At 39.8% G+C, this 20,681-nt stretch overlaps 1 protein-coding gene across 1 annotated transcript; it reads left to right on the forward strand.

Annotated features, from left to right (window-relative positions):
• Positions 1 to 13,746: 13,746 nt before the first annotated feature.
• tnfrsf13b (TNF receptor superfamily member 13B) lies at positions 13,747 to 18,817 on the forward strand (the record flags this gene model as incomplete). The annotated part of the gene is made up of 4 exons (XM_083994890.1): positions 13,747 to 13,861; positions 14,747 to 14,863; positions 17,493 to 17,720; positions 18,530 to 18,817. 4 exons carry the CDS (start codon positions 13,747 to 13,749, stop codon positions 18,790 to 18,792), a joined length of 723 nt encoding a protein of 240 aa, XP_083851016.1. The 3' UTR covers positions 18,793 to 18,817.
• Between the last annotated feature and the right edge of the window lie 1,864 nt (positions 18,818 to 20,681).

The following is a 20,681-nucleotide window of genomic DNA, read 5'->3' on the forward strand; positions in this document are numbered from 1 at the left end:
GTTCAATATTAACTCTATGTATTTGTGGTATCCTCTTGCCTGTTTTGTTTTTTTTTGCATGGGGAGGGTTGGGTGGCCCACCTTCTGTGTCACCTCATCAGTCAAAACCAGCTTCACATGCTTACTGGATGCCACCTTTTTCCCCCCTTATTTTTGCTTGATATATTATCAGAAAAAAAGGTGCAGTGCGAGTTGTACTTAAGTTGTGTTGTAGTTTGGTTTCATGTTTGGTGCAACGGGTACAACTGTGTAGCATTTTCAGTCATGATCAGCAACAAACATGATGCATTCTTTTGGTAAAAGAGAAGTGTAGGTTTTCCACACTGCAGATTATAATCCTGATCGAGGCACATATACAGTAGGCTACATGCTTGTGTCTGACAGTGTACAGCCATGGATATGTATTTTTCTGTGCAGTTACTTTTATCTATGTGCCTTGAATTTTAATTTAACTATAAAATCACATGATGATGTTGGTGTACAGCAAAAACAACACTGTAACCTGTTCCACCCAAAAGCTGAGCAACCAAAGGCCTTTGTACTGTACATGGACAAATTGGTAACCAAAACATAACAGAGACCTACTGTATATCATTTTTAGTATTTTTTTCTTTCCCTGGCTTACATAGTGTGTTTGTGTGATGTAATGTCGGAAGCAGATGTTTATTTGTGACTCTTTGTTGTTGCATAGATTATAATGTGATCATTGATTGTAACGGACAGGTCTTTGTCCTCGGCTCTACAATTAAAATGCAGACCAGTCTCTGCTCCCATGGTCAAAACCTGTGTGTTTTTGTTTCTGTGGATGTAGCCTATACATGTAGGCGTTTATATGCGTTTGTACCGTATGGACTCACTTGGCTGATAGCAGCGCGCGTGATGAATACTGTATCTCTCAGAAAGTTCCAGGAATTTGAAGGGTCATTCCTCAATGCATTTCCTCCAGGAATACATTCTTTGGAGGAACTCCAAGTTCCCGTTTCTTAGTGAAGCTTCAAACTCAGCTGTACAGAAAACTGGATACTCTACACATGATACCATCAGCAATCAACAGGAACCTCCAAGTACACCAGAGGTAAATCTAGCTCATAAATCACAACTTATAAATTATTGCAATTGTTTTTTTTATCATTAGGTCTACTGCATTGATGTGTTTTTAAATCACTTTTGAAACACTGAATTGTTAAAAAGATGGTCAGATATCTGGATGCTTAGGTTAAAATCTGAATAATGCCCTGTTTATACTTGGCGTCAACATGTGTCACAAGCACAGGTGTCAGTGCACCATACACAGCTGGAGGATGGATGCACCGAGATTCAACATCCTGTTTGACCACATTTGGTCTGGACCGAATGTAAACATGTCCCGGGTCACTCTGAGGGGCCGACCTCTCAACCAAATCTGACGCAAGCTAATTTTTCCACACAACAGGAAGTGAAACAATTTCTACACACTATTTGCAGCTGATGATACCGATCCAATTATCACTGACCACCTCATATTGACTTTCTATTTAAAACGGCCAAAACTGTATTTTATTGTAAAACTTTGCACAGCCCATTGTTTGCTCAATGCCCTCTTAGCCATTCCTGATTTTTCTCTTAAACAAACAAACACATTTGCAACACACACATCTGTCAAGGCCAGACAGGCTAAAAAAACAACACACATGTCCTTGGCAAACAGAATTAATGCAGGCTATTTATTTGCATATGAAGAGAGAGTGTAAGATATGATAAGTGGTCACTGAAGACTCCTCCAGTCTAATTACATGTGTGAACTGACATAATGATGTACACTTGCGATGATTAGATAACCCAAGATATCATCCATCCATCCATTAGCATAACTACTTATCATGCAGGGTCATATTTAACCACCCTGGAAATCAAACCCAAAATGCTCAACTTGTGTCTTTCATGAAGTTTTTCAAAGGTTCCAGCAACAGATATAGAGATATGACTATACTTTACATCCGAGTCATTTGCAACAACATACTTTAACCAGATAATGCCAGAGAATCACAGATTTTCAAAGTAAAACTGCATAATTTGTTTACTTTTAATCCCCTGGTCTGTTTGTTATGGAGAGGAGGATACCTCTGCAGATAATTCAGATGCAGGAAAGAAAAACCTGCTGACCTGGTCCATAAGTTATTGAAGAAACAAAGGGAAAAAGTCTCAGTTCACAGCTGCTCCGGGACATCAGGTCGGAAATAACCCCCACGATTTCAAAGCACCAGCTCAGCAGCTCATCTTTTATGGCTGTTTTGGGTGAGAGGGGAAGATACAGTCCAGACTATTTAATTCTCTTGTTTCCATAATCGTGGTTTCATGGATCATAGCACCATTGCCAGTTATCATCTCAGCAGTAGAAGTCACAGTGGTCCCAGACTCTGCGAGCCTGCAATACGACCATGGGACCACGAGCGGTAATAAAAAGTTAAGCAAAGCAATAAAAACAACAGCCAGAGCCCTATGTGAAATGGACATTCAGCATAATAAAAAGCTTGTCAGTATGAAATTCATCCATTTCCTACTGACTCATGTGCCTGAGCACTGCGATACCCAATATTAACTCAAACATTCAAGACACAAACAATTGAAGATAGAAAATTGGACAAAGGTCAACCTAAAGCCAACCACATGCTCACTACGAGACGCAGCACAGTTAAAGAGGAACTATGCAGGATTTGCACATTAATTAAACAGGCTCTCTGTCATCCACCTAGCATTTGCCGAAAACCAATGATGCAAGACAATCTCGTCTCTTGAGAAACATGAACTGCTTTACAGCACTACGACACAAACACGTGTGGTAATCCATAATCTCGGTAGACATCGCTCCATGGATTGCCTTCCCATTGGCTTTTTTGAAAACAAATGCACATGGCCAGGGAGGAAGGGAGCAGGATTAGTGGTGAGTTTTTTACGACAATAAAAAATATGCAAGCCAAAACTGTAGGGGGAGCTCTGTAGAGAAAAAAAAAGCAACCAATCAGTCAAAAAACGACCGACTTGCATAGTTCACCTTTAACAACCAGCAACCTGTGCCCATGATGCAGCAAAAACATTCTGCTTCCTGACTGGAAAGTGACGTAAAGATGTAGAGTTTCTATTCATATGTTTTCAGAAACACTTTCACCCAAATATAATAAAATGATCTTATGAAACTTTGTAAACCCTGTAAACAAAGCCAGGAGGAGCCATCATGTTTTTACCAAGTTTCTGTCAAACACATAAAATCAGACTTACGGTCTGTCATGATGTCCTGGAGGAGAGGATCCCTGCTTGTCAGGAAGTGGATAGTCCAAGGATGACGTTGTTGTTGATGTGTTTGATACTTCTGCAGGCTTGGCCACCTAGCCAGACTGGCTAACACCATGTAGTCAACCTTCAGCCCAGAGTTTTTTGAGGAATGACGAGTTGAAGACCAGATGGATTATACTGGTTTGGAGTCATCAATGTTAAAGCTCTGCCGGGATCCACATTGGAAGCCAACCCAAGTTGTTATGTAGGTTGTTGATACATTGAAAATGAAGGACCGGGCAGTAGCCTACATGCTAGCACAGTCCATACAAACAGCTGATTAATCCACATTGTTGCTTGGGAAAGGCCAGGTAAGCACAACAACAGACGACTTAAGTTGTCAAGGTTTTGTAAGAACTGGACCCAATAGCACAGACGCGAACTAACCAGTATGGTGGAACAAAGAAACTATTTTATTTAACTCACGGAAGGACATGAAGACGCAGAGAAACGCAGGAACACGGTAGGTAACATGGACACATTTAACGAGGAGAAACAAGACACAGGTGGGAAATCAACACAGGTGAGACACATTAGGCAATCACAGCAGGAGCACACAGGAAGACAGGACACTGCCTTCAGAATAAAACACAAAGTAAAATGAGACAAACTATGACAGCACCAGAGATAATCTGATTGTTTGGCAGCTTGTCCAGGGCAGACTGCAACACTGTTCGTAGTGAGGCAGAGACCGGAGTGCAGAAGCACAGGAAGTCGGTTAAAAACAGTGGAAGGGATCAGACCAGAGAGCAGCAGCAGATAATGGCACTACAACTTCCGCAGGTCGCTTTTCCACTAACTTTCAGCTGCTAATGCCCATTAGATGTGAAATGATTCCTTCCACATTTTAACAAAATGTGATTGGCTCAGACACCTGTCAATAGCAAATTCATGTCCACATTCACTTGAATTACACAGACCTTTGTTACAGCTACTGAAGACCTGTCCTGCCAGGAAGTGTCACTGATACCATCAGAGGAAAAACTGTGATTGGTGTATTTCCCCGTTCTGTTATAATAACTAACCCATTGGTTGGTGAGACAAGTTTTTATCAATACAAATTATTACTTTTATACCAGTGAGTAAAAACAAAGAAACAAACAAATTAATGAATAAAATACAAAAATTCTTTCAATATTTTTTTCTTATGCCTTAACTCACTGAATAGCCTACATTGAAAGCTCAGCAGGGTTCCCCTCTGATGTAATAAGTATGCATTTTGGCTCCAACAGCTTCCCCTGGGGGCTACAGTCTGAGTTTAGTGTCTATTTGATTTTGCCAGTCAATTGAAATTGGCAGGAAATGTGTCAAATGAGAAATTAAGTCATATCTGAGCCAATCCCAATCAACTGACATGTAACTTGCCGTGAGAGCTCACCACCATGCCCTTGACATAACGACATCATGTAACCATGGCAACCCTGGCCCTGCTGGGCTCCCCCGCATCGCAGCTTGTGGCTATATTTTTGTATGGAGTTGTAGCTGACAATCTAAAATCATCTCCAAGGAGATCCTTTTTGCAAACAAAATAGTGTGAAATGCTTGATTACTCTGACTTAATGTGGATTTATTCAGGCATCCCCTGACACTAGAAATAGGGAAAGTTCAATTTAAAACCTTCCCCACACGAGTGAGCCTGCGTGTTAGAACATTCACTCACGTCACCTCTCTTTTTCCCTCCCGCCTGAGTCGCCTCCAAATGACTCACAACTTTTAACGCTGTGCCAGTCTGTTCTGTTGAGACTTCAGTTCCACTGTGAAAACAAATAATTTTTTGGTAATTAAAGTCGTGCTCGGGGGTGTTTTATTACGGCGATGGCAGGTGAGAGGATGGAAATGAGGATTAAATATACACAGTAGAACACAATGCACCTCTAGCAAGCTGAATAAAGTTTTAGGAGAGTTTGAATGTCAAGGTAAAAAATGTCACCGAGCACAGTCCTTGTTCTCTAATGCGGTCAACAATAGATTTATTATAATGGGTCAGTGCTGTGCCAAAGGTCTGGTACTCTGAAGCCTCTTTGAGTATGACCTTTTTCATAACCACATAGAAAAATGACAAGTCGAACCACTTTTTTTTTCAGAAGTTCTCTGGCAAAAAAACATATAAAACAAAGTCAAACCAAACAGACTTTAGAATCTGTAGCATGCAGCACAGGTCACATGATGTGTAATAAATCAAGGTAGTGAACAGGATGAAAAGGGATAAATATTTGACATTTTAAAGTTCCTGAAGCTAAATTAAAGTATCCAAGTGTGATTCTTAAGAGTGGTTATAAAGCTTGGAGTGAGCTGCTCTGCCATTTCCAGCTGTCCAAAATCTGTCACTTCTGGAGTAAAGTTGAACATTTTAATGTGAGAATAAATAGAGATTGACTCACATGACTCAATGGACTGAAAACCTGCATTTATTTGTACCTGCATGTTTTTTTTTTTTTTTTCCATTTTTTAGCCTGCACTGGAAATGTGAATATGACCAATAATAGTGTTACCGGTACACACAGTTTTCATGACTACAATGAGCAGTTGCAATCACTGTCAAAGATTTTACAGCATGTGTTCGATTACTGTTAGAACTGCAATTATGTAAATTGGCTCTAAATACGACCAGCATGGCCACCAGCTTGCTGCTATAACTTTAGCTGCACTTCTCTGCCTGGTGACAGGTGCTGGTCAGGTGGTGTGCTGTGGTGGAAAACATGCTCATTAGAGCTGTGAAAACCAACCAAAGTAGAGGAGATATGAGCCCGAAACACCAAAACAATGACGCTGAAATACTAAATTACTCTGTTAGGCTAAAAGGACTAGAGTTGGGTGATGTGAGATTCTGTATGAGTCACCACTTCATATTCAACTAACTCAATTTAACATATTTATAAAAACTGTACATTTTCTTTGGAATAAGATGTTTGGTTTTATTGTTCCGATATGGAGTCTCAGAGGTGGTTCACATGATTGCAACTGGATCATTTGAGTGGAACAAGGTGAGAGCCCCTAAGACAGTAGTCCATATTCTTTCTATTAACACAGCCTCCACCTATACACAGTTGAACTAGACCTGTGGGGTTTCTACTTGCCTATTAATAATGAGCACGGTTTTCCTCAACATGGGTGATATTCTGTTGGTTTTATTAGACTGACACTGAAGAAAAGAAACGTAGTCGGTGCAACATTTGATCTAACATATATACCATTCTGACACGGAGGCTGTCCAATGGTCTAGTGGAGATTTCAGAGGATCACTACACACTGCACAGCATGTGGATTCTCAGTCTTTGATTGCAGACTTGCAATACTCTCTGTCTGATAAGACGGTTCCTTTCATTTCCTCTAAATCCCCCGCCTAAGACAGTTTCCACACCCTTATCTTTTACCTCGTCGCCAATACTGTGGCACCGGTCTACCCCCCCTGCATGATCCTGTGTAGGATTAGCGGAGATCACTGCTGTTCCTACAGAATGGCGTTCAGGAATTTAAAGGTGTTCTTAAGCTTTCTTTCAATTTATGTCAAGTTCATACGGATTCGCTTGAAAAGTAGTGTTGATCATTCACTTTAACTGGCTGTCTTTTTATGTACTGCCTGCTGTCTCCATCTGCTGGTGTGATATTGGTGGAGCAGGTGAATGGCTGTCCAGATTTATGTGTGACAGCAGTGCTCAAGTTTAACATTATGTTCAGATTAGTACAAAGTAATGCCAGACAAAGAAAATTATACTTTAATTAATTAGAATTTATCCTTAAAAAAAAAAAAAAAAAAAAAATCTTAAGTGTTTGATATTCCTGTTTGGACTAGCCTTTTCAAAAAAACCAAACCCCAAAACAGTGATTTTAGACATGTACCAATCAGTGTAGCATGATATGAATGTTGCTCTTTGTTGATGCGCTTGAAAGTATTTCATCTTTTTTTTTTTAAAGTGCAAGTCTTTAACTGACTCAACATTTGCATCATTTGCTAAATGACTAATATGGTCACAAATTGGACGTACTTTGTTGTTGTTGTTCTGTTTTTTTTTGTTTTTTTTTTGAGCATGTGAACCAGCTTCCTTTTCCCTTTGCAAAATTTGACTACCCATCTGCAGTGAGTCTATTCTGGGAGAAACCAGGTTTCTGCACATGGCGTGATCCAGGCTGCACAAACACCTTCTTAACTTCTATAAACTCTACTGGAGTCACATCAATCACCTGCCATCTGCAGTGTGTGTGTTGAAGTCCAGCTTTGACATTTTTATTGTTTTAACCTTTGCTCTTAACTGCATCTACAATTATTTGCTTTTATTGATCTAAAGTGCCTGTCAGTAAATCTTTGAATGATTTGTCATGCATGCTTGCATGGTTTGCCCCTTCCTCTTTGTAATTTTTCCTCACTGATGACTCTGACACTTAGTTCCTCTATGTGGAATTTTTTGATGAGGTAAGCAGTAATGCATATCATATCACAGTCACAGCTGTAGTCTGCAGGTTTTGTTGTATTTTTTCCCCCACACGTATATATAATACTGCTTTGTGATCATGTTATTCATATCAATCAACATTTTTCTATTTTTTATATGGAAAGAATTAAAAACTGTGTGTATTGAGAGAAACAGACCAACTGCTGTGCACTCAGCTGTGTGAACAGAAATCATTTCAGAACTGATTTCTGTTGAGATTTTATCAGTGCTTCACCAAAGTCAAATGAGTTGTTTTCTACTTGATTTGTCCTCACACAAGTGGAAGTCCAACTTATTAACTTACTTTACACTCTATGATTGAACATACAACAGATTATTTCTTCTTCTTCTTTTTTAAAACCCAATTCCATTTCTAATTCTAGATGTTTGTTACAGGTTTTCTCCGTTGGTTTGGCTCATTTCTCGAAACAAAAATTACATTCTCAAAACAACATGGACAAACCTCCAAACCACTTGGCAATTGTTCACAACAGAATAGAATTTCTCATTCATTTCATCAAATTGCAAATGTCTCAGTACATCTTTGCAAATGATTAAGTAGCAGGTAGGCTACAATGGTTGTCAACATCATCTCATTGTATTGTAAGTCATCACATGCACAGTAGTCTGTTGTGACTCAACTGTCTAAATTAATCAAGAACATAATACCATGAATACCATATATTTATTTACAACACTGCATGTTATAGTTTATATTACAGTATATTATACTATTTTCTTTTTACTCTGATCTATGGAAGTTACTTTATGTGTGAATAAAAATGGTTACCTTTCCTTGGCAGCATCAGTGCAATGTGTGATGTCAAACCTTAGAGGCTACTTTTACCTAAAATCCTTTTTTCTTTCTTTCAGTTTTATACACAATTGTATTCTGTTAACGAGACAAAAAGAATAGTCAATGAAGGACTGGGCTAAGACTGAGAGGTGGACATGAGGGATATTTCAATGGTCCTCTGCCATAGGCTAGTGACAAAACAATGAAACATTTTGACTTGCATTGCTTACACAATACCAAAGGGATGATGCATTTTGGGGGTACTGACTATTTATGACAAAGGAATTTAGTTTTGACACATGAGCGAGCTGTTTTGGGAGGGATATGACAGTTTTGACAAATGATCTTAGAGTTTGAGAATGTAATTTCTGTTTCAAGAAATGAGCCAAACCAATGGAGAAAAACTGTAATACCCCTGTGTAAATTGTATCTAGTATGTTGGACTCTGCAAAGACCCGGCATCAGTTCTTATGAAGTAATGGATGGGAAGCCAGTGGGGGATCTTGTCTTTGTCAGTGCACTGATTACTTGCAGGCTCAAGAGGCTTATTGTTATTACTGTTTATAGACCAGGCACATAATGGCCAGAGCTCTGTGACCATGTTTCTCTTTAGTTTAGTCACACATGCTGCCAGCACATCTGCACCTGTTCTCGGGCTGCAGTGACTCCCATACTGCTGCATCCAGCTTTGCCTCAGGTGCCATGAGGCAGAACAAAATTAGTGTGTTGTAAAACAAAACTAACACCTTTTAATGACTTGTCACCTCATCATTTCCGTTTGCATCAAACAGCTGCACTCTAAAACCACCCTGAAATTCTGAGATTGAAACTCAAAGCTTTCTAGTCAAATTTTTACTCATTTATTTATTTAAGTTTTGTTTTAAACTTTTCAACCTTTTCTGATGTCCTCATTTGACATTTCACTACACAGACACATTAATATACATTAGGTTGTAGTTACATTGTTAAAGAGCTTCATAGGTTTCTACAACTTCATTGAACTATTATTAACTAGCCTATTATAAACCTGATTAACTCTGCAAGACTTCAAGATTCTTTGAGTTATCATACCTTATTTATATCATCTCTCTCAGGCAATTACTGTTTATGACATGCTTAAAAATACCATCCACTCTCTTCACAGAACTGAAGTGGAGTTGTAAAACTGAAAACAAGTGGTGTGTTCAGTCAAGAGTAAAACACATTGTGTGGAATGATATGAAAACAGTTTCATATTGATGTTTAGAAAGTGGATTAGTCACACCTGCATTAATACCTGTACTGTAGCACTGAGTCATTGTTGCAGTTGGAAGTTTTGGCAGTGTCACCTTATGGAGGGTTATACAAAGATTTAAATATCTATTGCACTTAAGATTTAAGATATTCCCGTTATTTGCAATTTTAGCTCATTTTCATGTCAAATAAACAAACTAATAAAACTAAACCAAGCAATAGACAGCTCCTTCTACATGGAAATTGTAATTATTGGTAACACTTTATTTGACGCCTATCGCTATAACACATTATAACCATACTTATAATGAGTTATAATGCAGTTATACTCATAAATGATCATTATGCTTTATACCAATAATCATAAAACACTATAACGCATTTTATCATGACTTATAAGGTCAGGTATTATAATACGTTATAATTGTTAGTAACTCACTGACAATGCCCACATCGATAATGCATTATAAATATAGTTATAATGTGTTATAATTGGTATACATGATGTGGACTGGAACACCCAGATGCATTAGGATAAGATGTTTACATTTTGTGAACTATCCATTATGTACTAAAACTAAAACATTATGAACAACCTGACATTTCTGGAGAAAAATATGTGCATTACCACTAGCTCTTTTATCAGTATAATAAACATAGTTTTGTTCAGTGTAGTTAAAGGGATACTTCACCCAAAATCGATAATTCACCAATTTCCTACTCACCATCATGCCAAGGAAGGGTTGGGAGAACTTTCTGAGTTATCAAAATGCTTTTGGAGTTCCAGGGGGGGTCCAGCTCGCAACATATTTTCATATAATGGCAGCGGATAGTGCTCACTTTTGAATAATCCAAAACACACACTACGAAATATCCAAATACCTCCATACTGCTCGTCCATACCGACCCAAGTGTCCTGAAGCCGCAACATGAAAAAGTTGTTCGTAAAAAAATAATTTGACCTCCGTTTTTAGCCTTGTTGTAGTAGTGGCTTCCAGTGGCTCTGTTGATGATGTTTGTGCGAGATTTGCACGAAATTTGCTGCAAGATGTTCATTCGTCGTTGTTTGAGTGCCTATCATTGTAAACATGTAAGAACATCTCGCAGCAAATCTTGTGCATGCACACAAACATCAACAGAGCCATGAGAGCTACTGCTATAACAAGGCTAAAAATAGAGATCAAATTCAGTTTTTCGGACACCTTCAGGACACTTGGGTCGGTACAGACGAGCAGTATGGAGGTATTTGGATGTTTCATAGTGTGTGTTTGGACAATTCAAAAGTGAGCAATATCTGCCGCCATTATATGGAAATCTGTTGCTAGCTGGACCCCCCTGGAACTCCAGAAGCGTTTTGATAACTCCAAATGTTCTCCGAACCCTTCGTTGGCATGACGGTGAGTAGAAAATTGGTGAATTATCAATTTTGGGTGAAGTATCCCCCTCTATTAATATAAAATCCATTCTCATGATATATTGTAAAAAGGTTAAGCCAAAGAGTGACACCGATCATAAAGATATGCACAAATGGCATCAAAACAAATGTAATCAGCTGCTGTCTCTATGACAACTGAGCGGATCTTGAGTTAAATATATTTAGTGAAGATTGAACCTTCAAGCTCGACATTGATGTTCTGGTGACAGTTACAGTTAAAGTTGGGACTTTAATCCAAGTCTGTATCAGGACCGGATAACGCATATTTCCTGTCATAGTCAAACTTTAGACTGGCAGCAATGAGTCAGTATGAGTGTTAGGTTGGGTGGTGGGTTGGGGGGATCCTCGTTATACGCACAGAGGGGAAGGGGAAGTCCCAGCCCAGGCAGTGTGTTCATACTCAAATGAGCTTCTATGCTGAACTTCAGTACAGGCCCCGTCTCGGTCTCAGTCTCAGCCTCAAACCAAGAATTCTCCCAGCGCGTCTTCATCTCGCCAGGTGAGTGATCCCTTTAAATATCCTTCTCATCCTACAGGAGGTCACATCAGAAAACTGAATGATGTGTGTTCAGGGCTTGAGGACAGTAGTTACGGTCCAGGTGGGACAGAAGAACACAATAATTTAAGTTTGTGTCATGTCAGGGGTTCGAGGGAAGCTAACTGCCCTGAACACTGGTCTGACTCCAGCTACATTTAGCCAACACATAGACAAAATGAAAATGACAGAGAAGAGAAGAGAAGAGAAGAGAAGAGAAGAGAAGCTTAAAATATCTATATAAAAAAAGAAAAAGATAAATGGAAAGGAAAAACTAAACATACTAAAATATATGAATCAGACAAAGAGTATGACATGAAATTCTTGCAAAAAAAGGTGTGTGTTTATGTTGATCATGTTGAATCTGAGAAGGGGCCACAGTAAGACGCTGAGTTCTGACTATCAGAGTGTGACAAATACTCAAGAGTGAATCCGGCTCACACTTCTGTGTGTGAAAGCGGTGGAGGGCGGAGGAGGTTTGGATCTTTCACAGTCGGCTGACACAGCGCTCACCAGAGCGAGGAGGACTGTGTGTGACAACTGACACGATCTCAGAAACCATGGGAGTTGACAAGTTTCTGGAAGGATGGCATGTTGATGTAGCCTAGTGTTCACTTGTGCTCTAAGAGAAGTTTTAAAACAGTGGAAATGGGTGAGCTTTGAAGAGAGTTCTTAAATACTGGAAGACACCTGCTTTGAATACAAACTCTTTTTTTCCAATAACAATCACACATTCATATGATGCTGCTTCTTACACCTTTCAGTTGAAACAGTATTTTACAAATAAAAAAAAACCTGCCCTGAGGTTCTCGGTGGTCAGGTGGTTAGATAGCATGTCCCATGTTTGTATGCTCCTGAAGCGCTGATCACGCGTTTGACTCCCGACTGAGATTATCTTTACCGCATGTCATTCCCCCAGTCTCTCTACCTGCTTTCCTGTTCTCTGCATTGTCCTATACAATAAAGGAATAAAAAATGCCACCCCAAAAACACCTGCCCTACAACCAGTAACAACCAAACAGTCTAACCCACGGGGCAAAACCATCCCACCAGAGGGTCTAATCCAGCCTGAAGGCTGAATTTTCCAAGTGTCAAACAACATTTAAGACAGAAGGGGCATTATATAGTTGAAAGTACAAATAAAATTTCAGGTTGTTCATAATATGTTTTGTAAAATGTATTATCATTATATTATTTTACTGGTCCAACACACTTGAGATCAAATTGCGCTGTATGTGGCCCCTGAACTAAACTGAGTTTGACACCCTGACGTACCAGTCCTGAGGGAGTCTGAGCTAAACTTTAAAAGTCAGAACAAACAGTTTGAATACCGTGAGATTTCACTTTTAACTTTTCAATAAATTTGCAAAAAATTCAACAAGTCATGTCATCAGGGGGCACTTAGTGCACATTGGTGAGGCATAGGCTAATAGCCTAAGATGTTTCTGCAACATAGCAAAGTGTTGAGGTCTAATTGAAAGGCTCCGAATACCCTGAGTTCTATTCCTACTATACAATAAATCCAATATTAATAACATTAATAGTAATAATAATCCTCTAATGGAAAGGGAAGGCCCATTCACAGAATACAGTGATGTAGAGTAGAGAATGGTACCCAGCATGTCGGGCTATGCTGTAGGAGTGGATGCTGTATGCTGCAGCCTAACCACGTGCCCTGGAAAAGAGTATATATTTAGTTTACATGTCATTTAATACAGGTTTAAAATATATAAGTGCATCTTGCTAAGCATTTATAAATAATAATGAACTTTTCGTTCGTTTACTTTTGAGAATTTGTTCATTTCATTGGTATATAGAATTTGGTCATCACTTATTTCATGTGAGTATTCAGTTAATATTTTACACTTTGAAGCTTTGTATGTTCCAATCTAGCACTTTTGCCAATATAAATATATACATATACGTACATACATTTATAGATACTCACATGTCACAGCTGTTTTCTCTCTCTGTGTCTGTTTTATCAGTGTGAGGGTTTTCGAGGCTGATGGAGGACAGCTGTGCTGACGGTCAGTTCTGGGACCCTTTGACCAGATTATGTATAAACTGCCGTTCAGTGTGCGAGCAAGAACGAGTTTACAGCAGATGCATCAGTTACTGTGGTGAGTACACACACACACACACACACACACACACACACACACACACACACACACACACACACACACACACACACACACACAGACATAAGACAGAGGTGTAAGAAACACATAAAGTTTGAATGTCACAGGTCACACGAACATTCCCATCTGAAGCTGTTACTAATGTCTGATTGTATTGATATTAATATACACTTACAGTACAGTGTACCTAGATATAAATTGTTGTCAGAATTAATGTTTTTTTTGTCATAAAAATTTTGATGACATTTCTTTTCAGTATTGTACTTAATAAATGCTTATAAAATATAAATTATTTCATTTCTTTACTATTTCATTAAATGTCTAAATGTTGGCTGTCACCAAAAAAGGACAATTTGTGTTTTATGTACACAAAATCAACAGATTACATTTTGTACACTTGGACACTAACAGATGTGAGATCAGGCGGCTAAAATATATATTAAAAATTCTTTACAAAATAATTTACTCCAGCAGTTTCTATTTGCCCTTGTTGTTCTAAAGTTACGGGGGTTGGATGAGAGCCAACATTTTCACAGCGACAAATACATGAGTTTTGATTTTTTCACTGTCACTCACTGAATTTGTCTCAAATAGAAACTGTCAGTTACAAATCGAGCAAGAATTATTCATTTGCCTTGCAATGGAAACAGCATCAGATCAGAACAAGATAAGAATGCAACCTGTTTTTAGGAGATTATTTCTTATGGAAGATGAATTAGCATTTATTGATCATTTGATAAGCATTGGTAACTCCAGGATTATTCTTGAAAACTAAAAATACCAAGCTGAATGAACAGGACAGATGTTGTAGGTCATCCTGTCCTCCACTACTCCTGACTGCTTTCACGTGTCTTCCTGCGTTAGAGTCTGCACATTGTAAGACACTGCCTGGCCACTACTATGATGTGCTGCTGAAGAAATGTATGAGGTGCACTGAGATTTGTGGCAAACATCCAGCAGAATGCTCCCAGCACTGCCAGAGTGAGTACTGACCCTGCTGGCCTGGATTAGAGTTTGTAATTAACTAGTCAGGCATTAATGTTGTTGTTTGGTTAATGAAGTTGGACCTCAGTGGACAACTGAAATGTCAGTGACAAAGAAGGAGCTCAGGCCAAATTAGAAACAAACAGTGATGACGTTGAGTTTTGTGGAAAGCCAACAGTTAGATAACAAGAGGTTGGATATACTCCTGTCCAGAGACAGAGGCCTGTTGGTGGAGAAAGTGAGAATAGCGTAGAGACCCGGAGGTTGGACTGCTGACAAGAGGCTACAAGGATCCCAGGTTTCATTTGGTTGGGGTCTTTGTTGCTATCACACCTTCTCTATTTGCCCTTCATTTCCTTCTGTCACCTCTTCCCTGCTGACTAATCCAATGCAAAAAAAAGGAACACATGTATCAGTACTCAAATATCTCACAAAGACTTTTCTTTAACATTCTGCTTGACTACTTGAATAAATAACTTTAAAGGAGACATATGATGCCCCTTTTCCACAAACTAAAATAGTTCCCAGGTGTCTTAGGCCCCGTCCACACAAATCCGTTTTTTTCTAATCCGGATAAATACTTTATCGGATCGGCCTCGCATCCACACGGATCCGGCGTTTTCGGGGGGTGAAAACGGGTCCCAGAGTGGGAAAATTTGAAAACGCTGCCCCAGCGTTTTCGTCTGGACGACCAAAACGGGTTTTTTCTGAAACGATGATGTCATGCCCCCCGCTGCTCTACCTGTAACCTGAGACACACACACACACCGCTGCAGCAGCTACACAACAGCCTATATGGACGTAATAACAACAACGGCCGACTCCCGTTGGGTCGCGACGCTGCGGCTGAATCGCGTCTGTTTAATCATCACTGATCGTCATATTTACTCTGACACGACGCCCTGTCAACATTTAATCCCATGTTTGAGTTTGAAGACAGCGGAGGACTTCTTCTTCTATTGAATTACAGCGGGGACTTCCCGTCTTCTTCTCTGTCTTAAGTGTTTGCGTGTGGCAGCGCTGCAGCGCCACACACGCTCCACACATGCCTGGAGGATGTACTACAGCGTTTTGGGTTGTTTTCACTGGATCCGTGTGGACGCAGGTATTTACGGAGATTTTTTCAAAACGATTAAGAAAAAGATTGGATTCGGTGAAGCCACGTATTCGTCTGGACGGGGCCTTAAAGACATACAGTATCTGTGACCATGCTTCGGTCAAAATACCCCAAGGATCAAACATCACAGCTCTTTTCATCCGCCCCAAAACAGCAACTGTTCAGAACGGCTGGTTTCAGTGCCTGTCCCTTTAAATGCGAATGAACCACTGCTGGTACTCACAGGTAGGGGTGGAGTTATGCAAATTTGAAAACTAATGACATCGTTGTAAGACAACTGAGGGAACAGCTCGTAAAACCACATGGATTTAAACCTTTTTCTGTCTTTTTTTTGGTCAATTCTCACATTTTGGGGGCCAGAAGGCAAGACAAACACCCAAATACATGTTAAAGAGCCTTCAAAAAGCGATATTTTCATAATATGTCCCATTTAAAGGTTATGCTATATAAAAAGAAAATAAACAATACATCTTTGGAAAGTTGTACAGGCTTTGTTGTGCTTCAAATTTGCATTGAAATAGTGGATACACAGTCAAACAGAATGATCATATTTCATACTTTGTGGAAAACTGTTTAAATTGGTGGATCTGACCTATAGACGTCAGCAGATACTTCTTGTGTGGTGATTCTCCCCCAGCCTTCTTCTGCTTGTGGGGTCTCTGCCTTCAGATGACTGATTCAGCCAGTCGAGGATATTTAACCTCTTTGTGCCCTCTAATTAGGATAAGATTGATGAAATGTTGTCTCATTTGGCTGAAGGCGACCACACAGAATGCTCCTGTCGACCTCTGTTTTTCATCAGCAGTGAAATCATCCATAAAAGCCAGTGCTCCACATTCAAAATGCAGCCATATACTGTACTGAGGTGGTGACTTTGGGTCATGAGCTGCTCTCTTCTTCTTCACACTGTCTTCTTTCCATCATTCTGATTGAAGTCGATTTGTTTCGTCAATCCAGAGATCTTTGTGCTAGATTTCTACTTGTTTCTTTCTGTATGTTTTTGTGAGCTGCACCCTGATCAAGACGCTCATCCTTGAGACTTGTGGATGACCTTGATCTATCGGCTCGTTTGCTATATCACAGTTTTCCTCTGCTTTGTCTTCTGTACAAACCAACTACCTAAAATATCCTTTAGAATCTAAAGACGTTGTAGATCAAGGTGGCGTTGTCTGCAATTCCAAATCTAAAATCCACCTTGATCTACAAGGTATTTGGGTATTAAAGTAAACCTACTGAAATCAAACCTGAGATTCAACACTTACAACATAGTATTTGGGGTTTTATTTGAATTGAATGTTCTAACGTGCAGAGCTTGAAATCATGTCATACAGTAAGAGTAAACACAAAAGAGGAAGAAATCCAATACCTGGAAAACTCTTGGCATCTAGAAACAGTCAAAAACAACAATGCTATTTTGTCTTGAAGGTCTTTTGCTCTAATATTCACATCACTAAAAGCCATTATTCTTCCCATCCATCCCTCCTGCGGCGCCTCCTCCTGTGCTCTCAGTGCCATCAACCCTGGAAGACTCCACCATCCTGCTCTACTCCCTGCTGGCTCTCTGCGTGGTGCTGCTGTTTTCTAGCTTGTTTCTGACCCTGGCGGTCTTTCTGAGAGGATCCAGGACCAGATCATCCAAGGCGGGGCCCAAGAAGGCTTACCACAAGAAGGAGACTACGGTCCAGCCAGGCGAGGAGGTCGGCCTGCCAGGTAACCAGCTGAGACAATCCCCCAAAGGTGAGTGTGGAGTGGATACTAGGCCACATTAGTCCAATCAGTGAGCGGTTAAAGGGATAGTTCAACAAAGCTCGGCAAATTGGTCCATTGCCATATAGCAGTAGGCTATAGGTTCATTACCTTTATGTGTCGGTGCAAGCTATTTTTAGAACGGCGGAGCAGAGCCGTGAGCTGCTCAGAGCTACACTACGGAGGCTAATGGGATTTCTTGGTTTCCCTCATCAAACTCATCAAATACACAATTGAACAACTCCAAAACGCTCTCGTAGACAAGTTGTGACCTGCACATTCACCATGAGATAATAACGGAACGTTACGAGACAGAGTTGTTTTTGAGGTAAATTCATGCATAACTGATGCGCATTCCCGTTGGGGGCAGTTCTTCAGCAAGCAGTCTCTGCATTTGCCTCGAAAACAACTCTGTCTCGTAACGTTTCGTTATTATCTCATAGCGTGGTGAATGTGCAGGTCACAACTTGCCCACAAGAGCGTTTTGGAGTTGTTGGATTGTGTATTTGATGAGTTTGATGAGGGAAACCAAGAAATCCCATTAGCCTCCGTAGCGTAGCTCTGAGCAGCTCCACTGTTCTAAAAATAACTTGCACCGACAATTAAAGGTATTAAACCTACTGCTATGACTATAGGGATATGGCAATGGGCCAATTTGCCAAAATGTTAACAACTATCCCTTTAAATTAGAATAAGGATAAAATTAAATGGACAGATCTCTTTAGGTTTTTTCCTCTATAATATCTCAGCATAACTAATTGGCATCTGTTTCATGTCTTCTCTCCCTTTTCTGTCTACAGATTACGTAACACGTTCGAGATCAAATGACTCCAGCCCCACAGAGACTTGCGTGTGCATTCACTGTTTCCCTGATCTGAAACCACTAAGCCAGAGTAATGACAGGCTGCTGAGAGAACCCGTCCTCACCAGAGTCCAGACCCAGAATGGGGGGCATCTCTGGACCGAGAACCACCATCACGCCTCTGGAGGTCCAGCAGAAAGCGGCAGCGAGATGAGGTCCATGTGCTCAAATCAGAACATGTCCTGTCCCCAACACACCTGAGAGAGTCATCGACTTTGGCTCAAATCGATTGTGAAACTGCGTTAGAAGAGGAGCGCGTTTTTAATGACAACTGGTAACCTCTTAACAGGCGGCAACGGCTGGAACGCATCAGCAACAATTAGTGCTCACTAGTCGATTGCTCAACACTTTGAGATTGACTGATGATTTTTTTTTTCCACATTTCCTCTTGTCTCCTGTTAAGAGGTTCACATAAACAAATCACAGCAAGTACGCCTAACAACTGGCTGGACACTGACAAGCTCATACAACAGCTCCTCTACTCAGCTTCTTGAAACAACACTGGAAGAAATGGAAACATCTAGTCAATAGTTTTCACGACTGTGACAAAACCATAACGTATAATACAGAAGTAGCTACACAATGTCTGTAATATACTGTATATCTGATGAAACGTAGCAACTGATTCACGTTTAAGCCCAAAATCTCAGGTTTGGTTTTTTTTTTCAGTGTGTGGGTAGAACAAGGGGTGCAACTAAAAAAAAAAAAAAAAATACAAAAAAAAAGCCGTTACACAGCTCTCTAACTGACTGCCTCTATCTGAAAAGGTTAACTTCATTCACACAGGCTCAACTGTCACCCAGGAGTTTCCCTTGTTTGTTCAATTTTCCACCAATACCACTGAACCCACCATACTTTTTTTTTTTTTTTTAACCTTTATTTTACCAGGCAAATTGCTTGAGATAAAAAAAATCTCTTTTACGAGCATGGCCTGGGAATACTATATATATTCAATGGAAACAAACTGTATTAAGTGATGAGTGAATAAGCACTGCTATAGTCTAAATCTAACACAACAGCAAAGGTCACATGACATAAAAGTGTTAGGCTGCTTTATATCTCATCGTGGTAGGAGATTTTCCTATCTGCTACATGTTGATCAGTCAAGTGTATTTCATGATACCACCACTAGGAGGCGCTGAAGTCAGAAAATGTGTGTGTTCTTATGATCCTTTTATTTCCTTCAAATAAGCACAAAAGTTAAATACCGGTAGACTGTTTGAAGCACATATATGTACAAGCGCACATATGTACATATTGTGCCTGCATGTGTAATGTTAGTGATAAAAAAAACAAAAACATTTGTACTACATTATGACTTTTAAATAAAGAAGCAGCACAAAGGAGTTTACAGATATAGATTTGTCTTTATTTGTGTGTCTTTCCATCACTGTGTCCAGTTCTTGCAGCAGTTACATGTGTGTGCGAGGAATGACTGATCGGGTCAGGACGAGCTTCTTATGATTATGACCCCGTGGCTGGATCCAGCAATATCAACTTTTTGAGGTTTCACCATGTGTCTCTTACATACAAACTGTACATATATACTTTTACATACATACATATCATAGACATGTGGAAAAAAAAAAAAAAAAAGATCCTATCAAACTGTGATACTCAGCTCAGACGGCATGCTGAATGCAAGTACTGATTCAGTACACGAACATACGCCACATACGCACGTGCAGGACACACGTGCATACAAACAAGAACACATACATACTTTGTTTTTTTTCTTCTCTCTCTCTTTACACGCGATAACACATTTTGAAACAAACACACATACACTGAGCTTTTTTTTTTGTATCCTTTCTCGGGCACACGCACGCACACACACACACATACACAAATTAGAGCGACATGCGGCTGACGGTTAACACTGCAGGATTGAGTTTCTGACTCTTTATACAGACTCAGTACTGAGAATAAGACCCTCCTCTTTTTGTTTCATTTCTTTTTTTTGCCATTTACCCGCAACAGCATCACGACAAATGTGTCTCGAAAGTTGAGAGAGTTTGTCTCAATAACAGAAAAAAAAGAAAGAATCGCCTTAGCAGCAGTTTCATGAGAAGTTTCAGCACTACTTTGCT

This window comes from Trachurus trachurus (assembly GCF_905171665.1).
Source record: "Trachurus trachurus genome assembly, chromosome: 19".
In the NCBI taxonomy this organism is placed as follows: domain Eukaryota; kingdom Metazoa; phylum Chordata; class Actinopteri; order Carangiformes; family Carangidae; genus Trachurus; species Trachurus trachurus.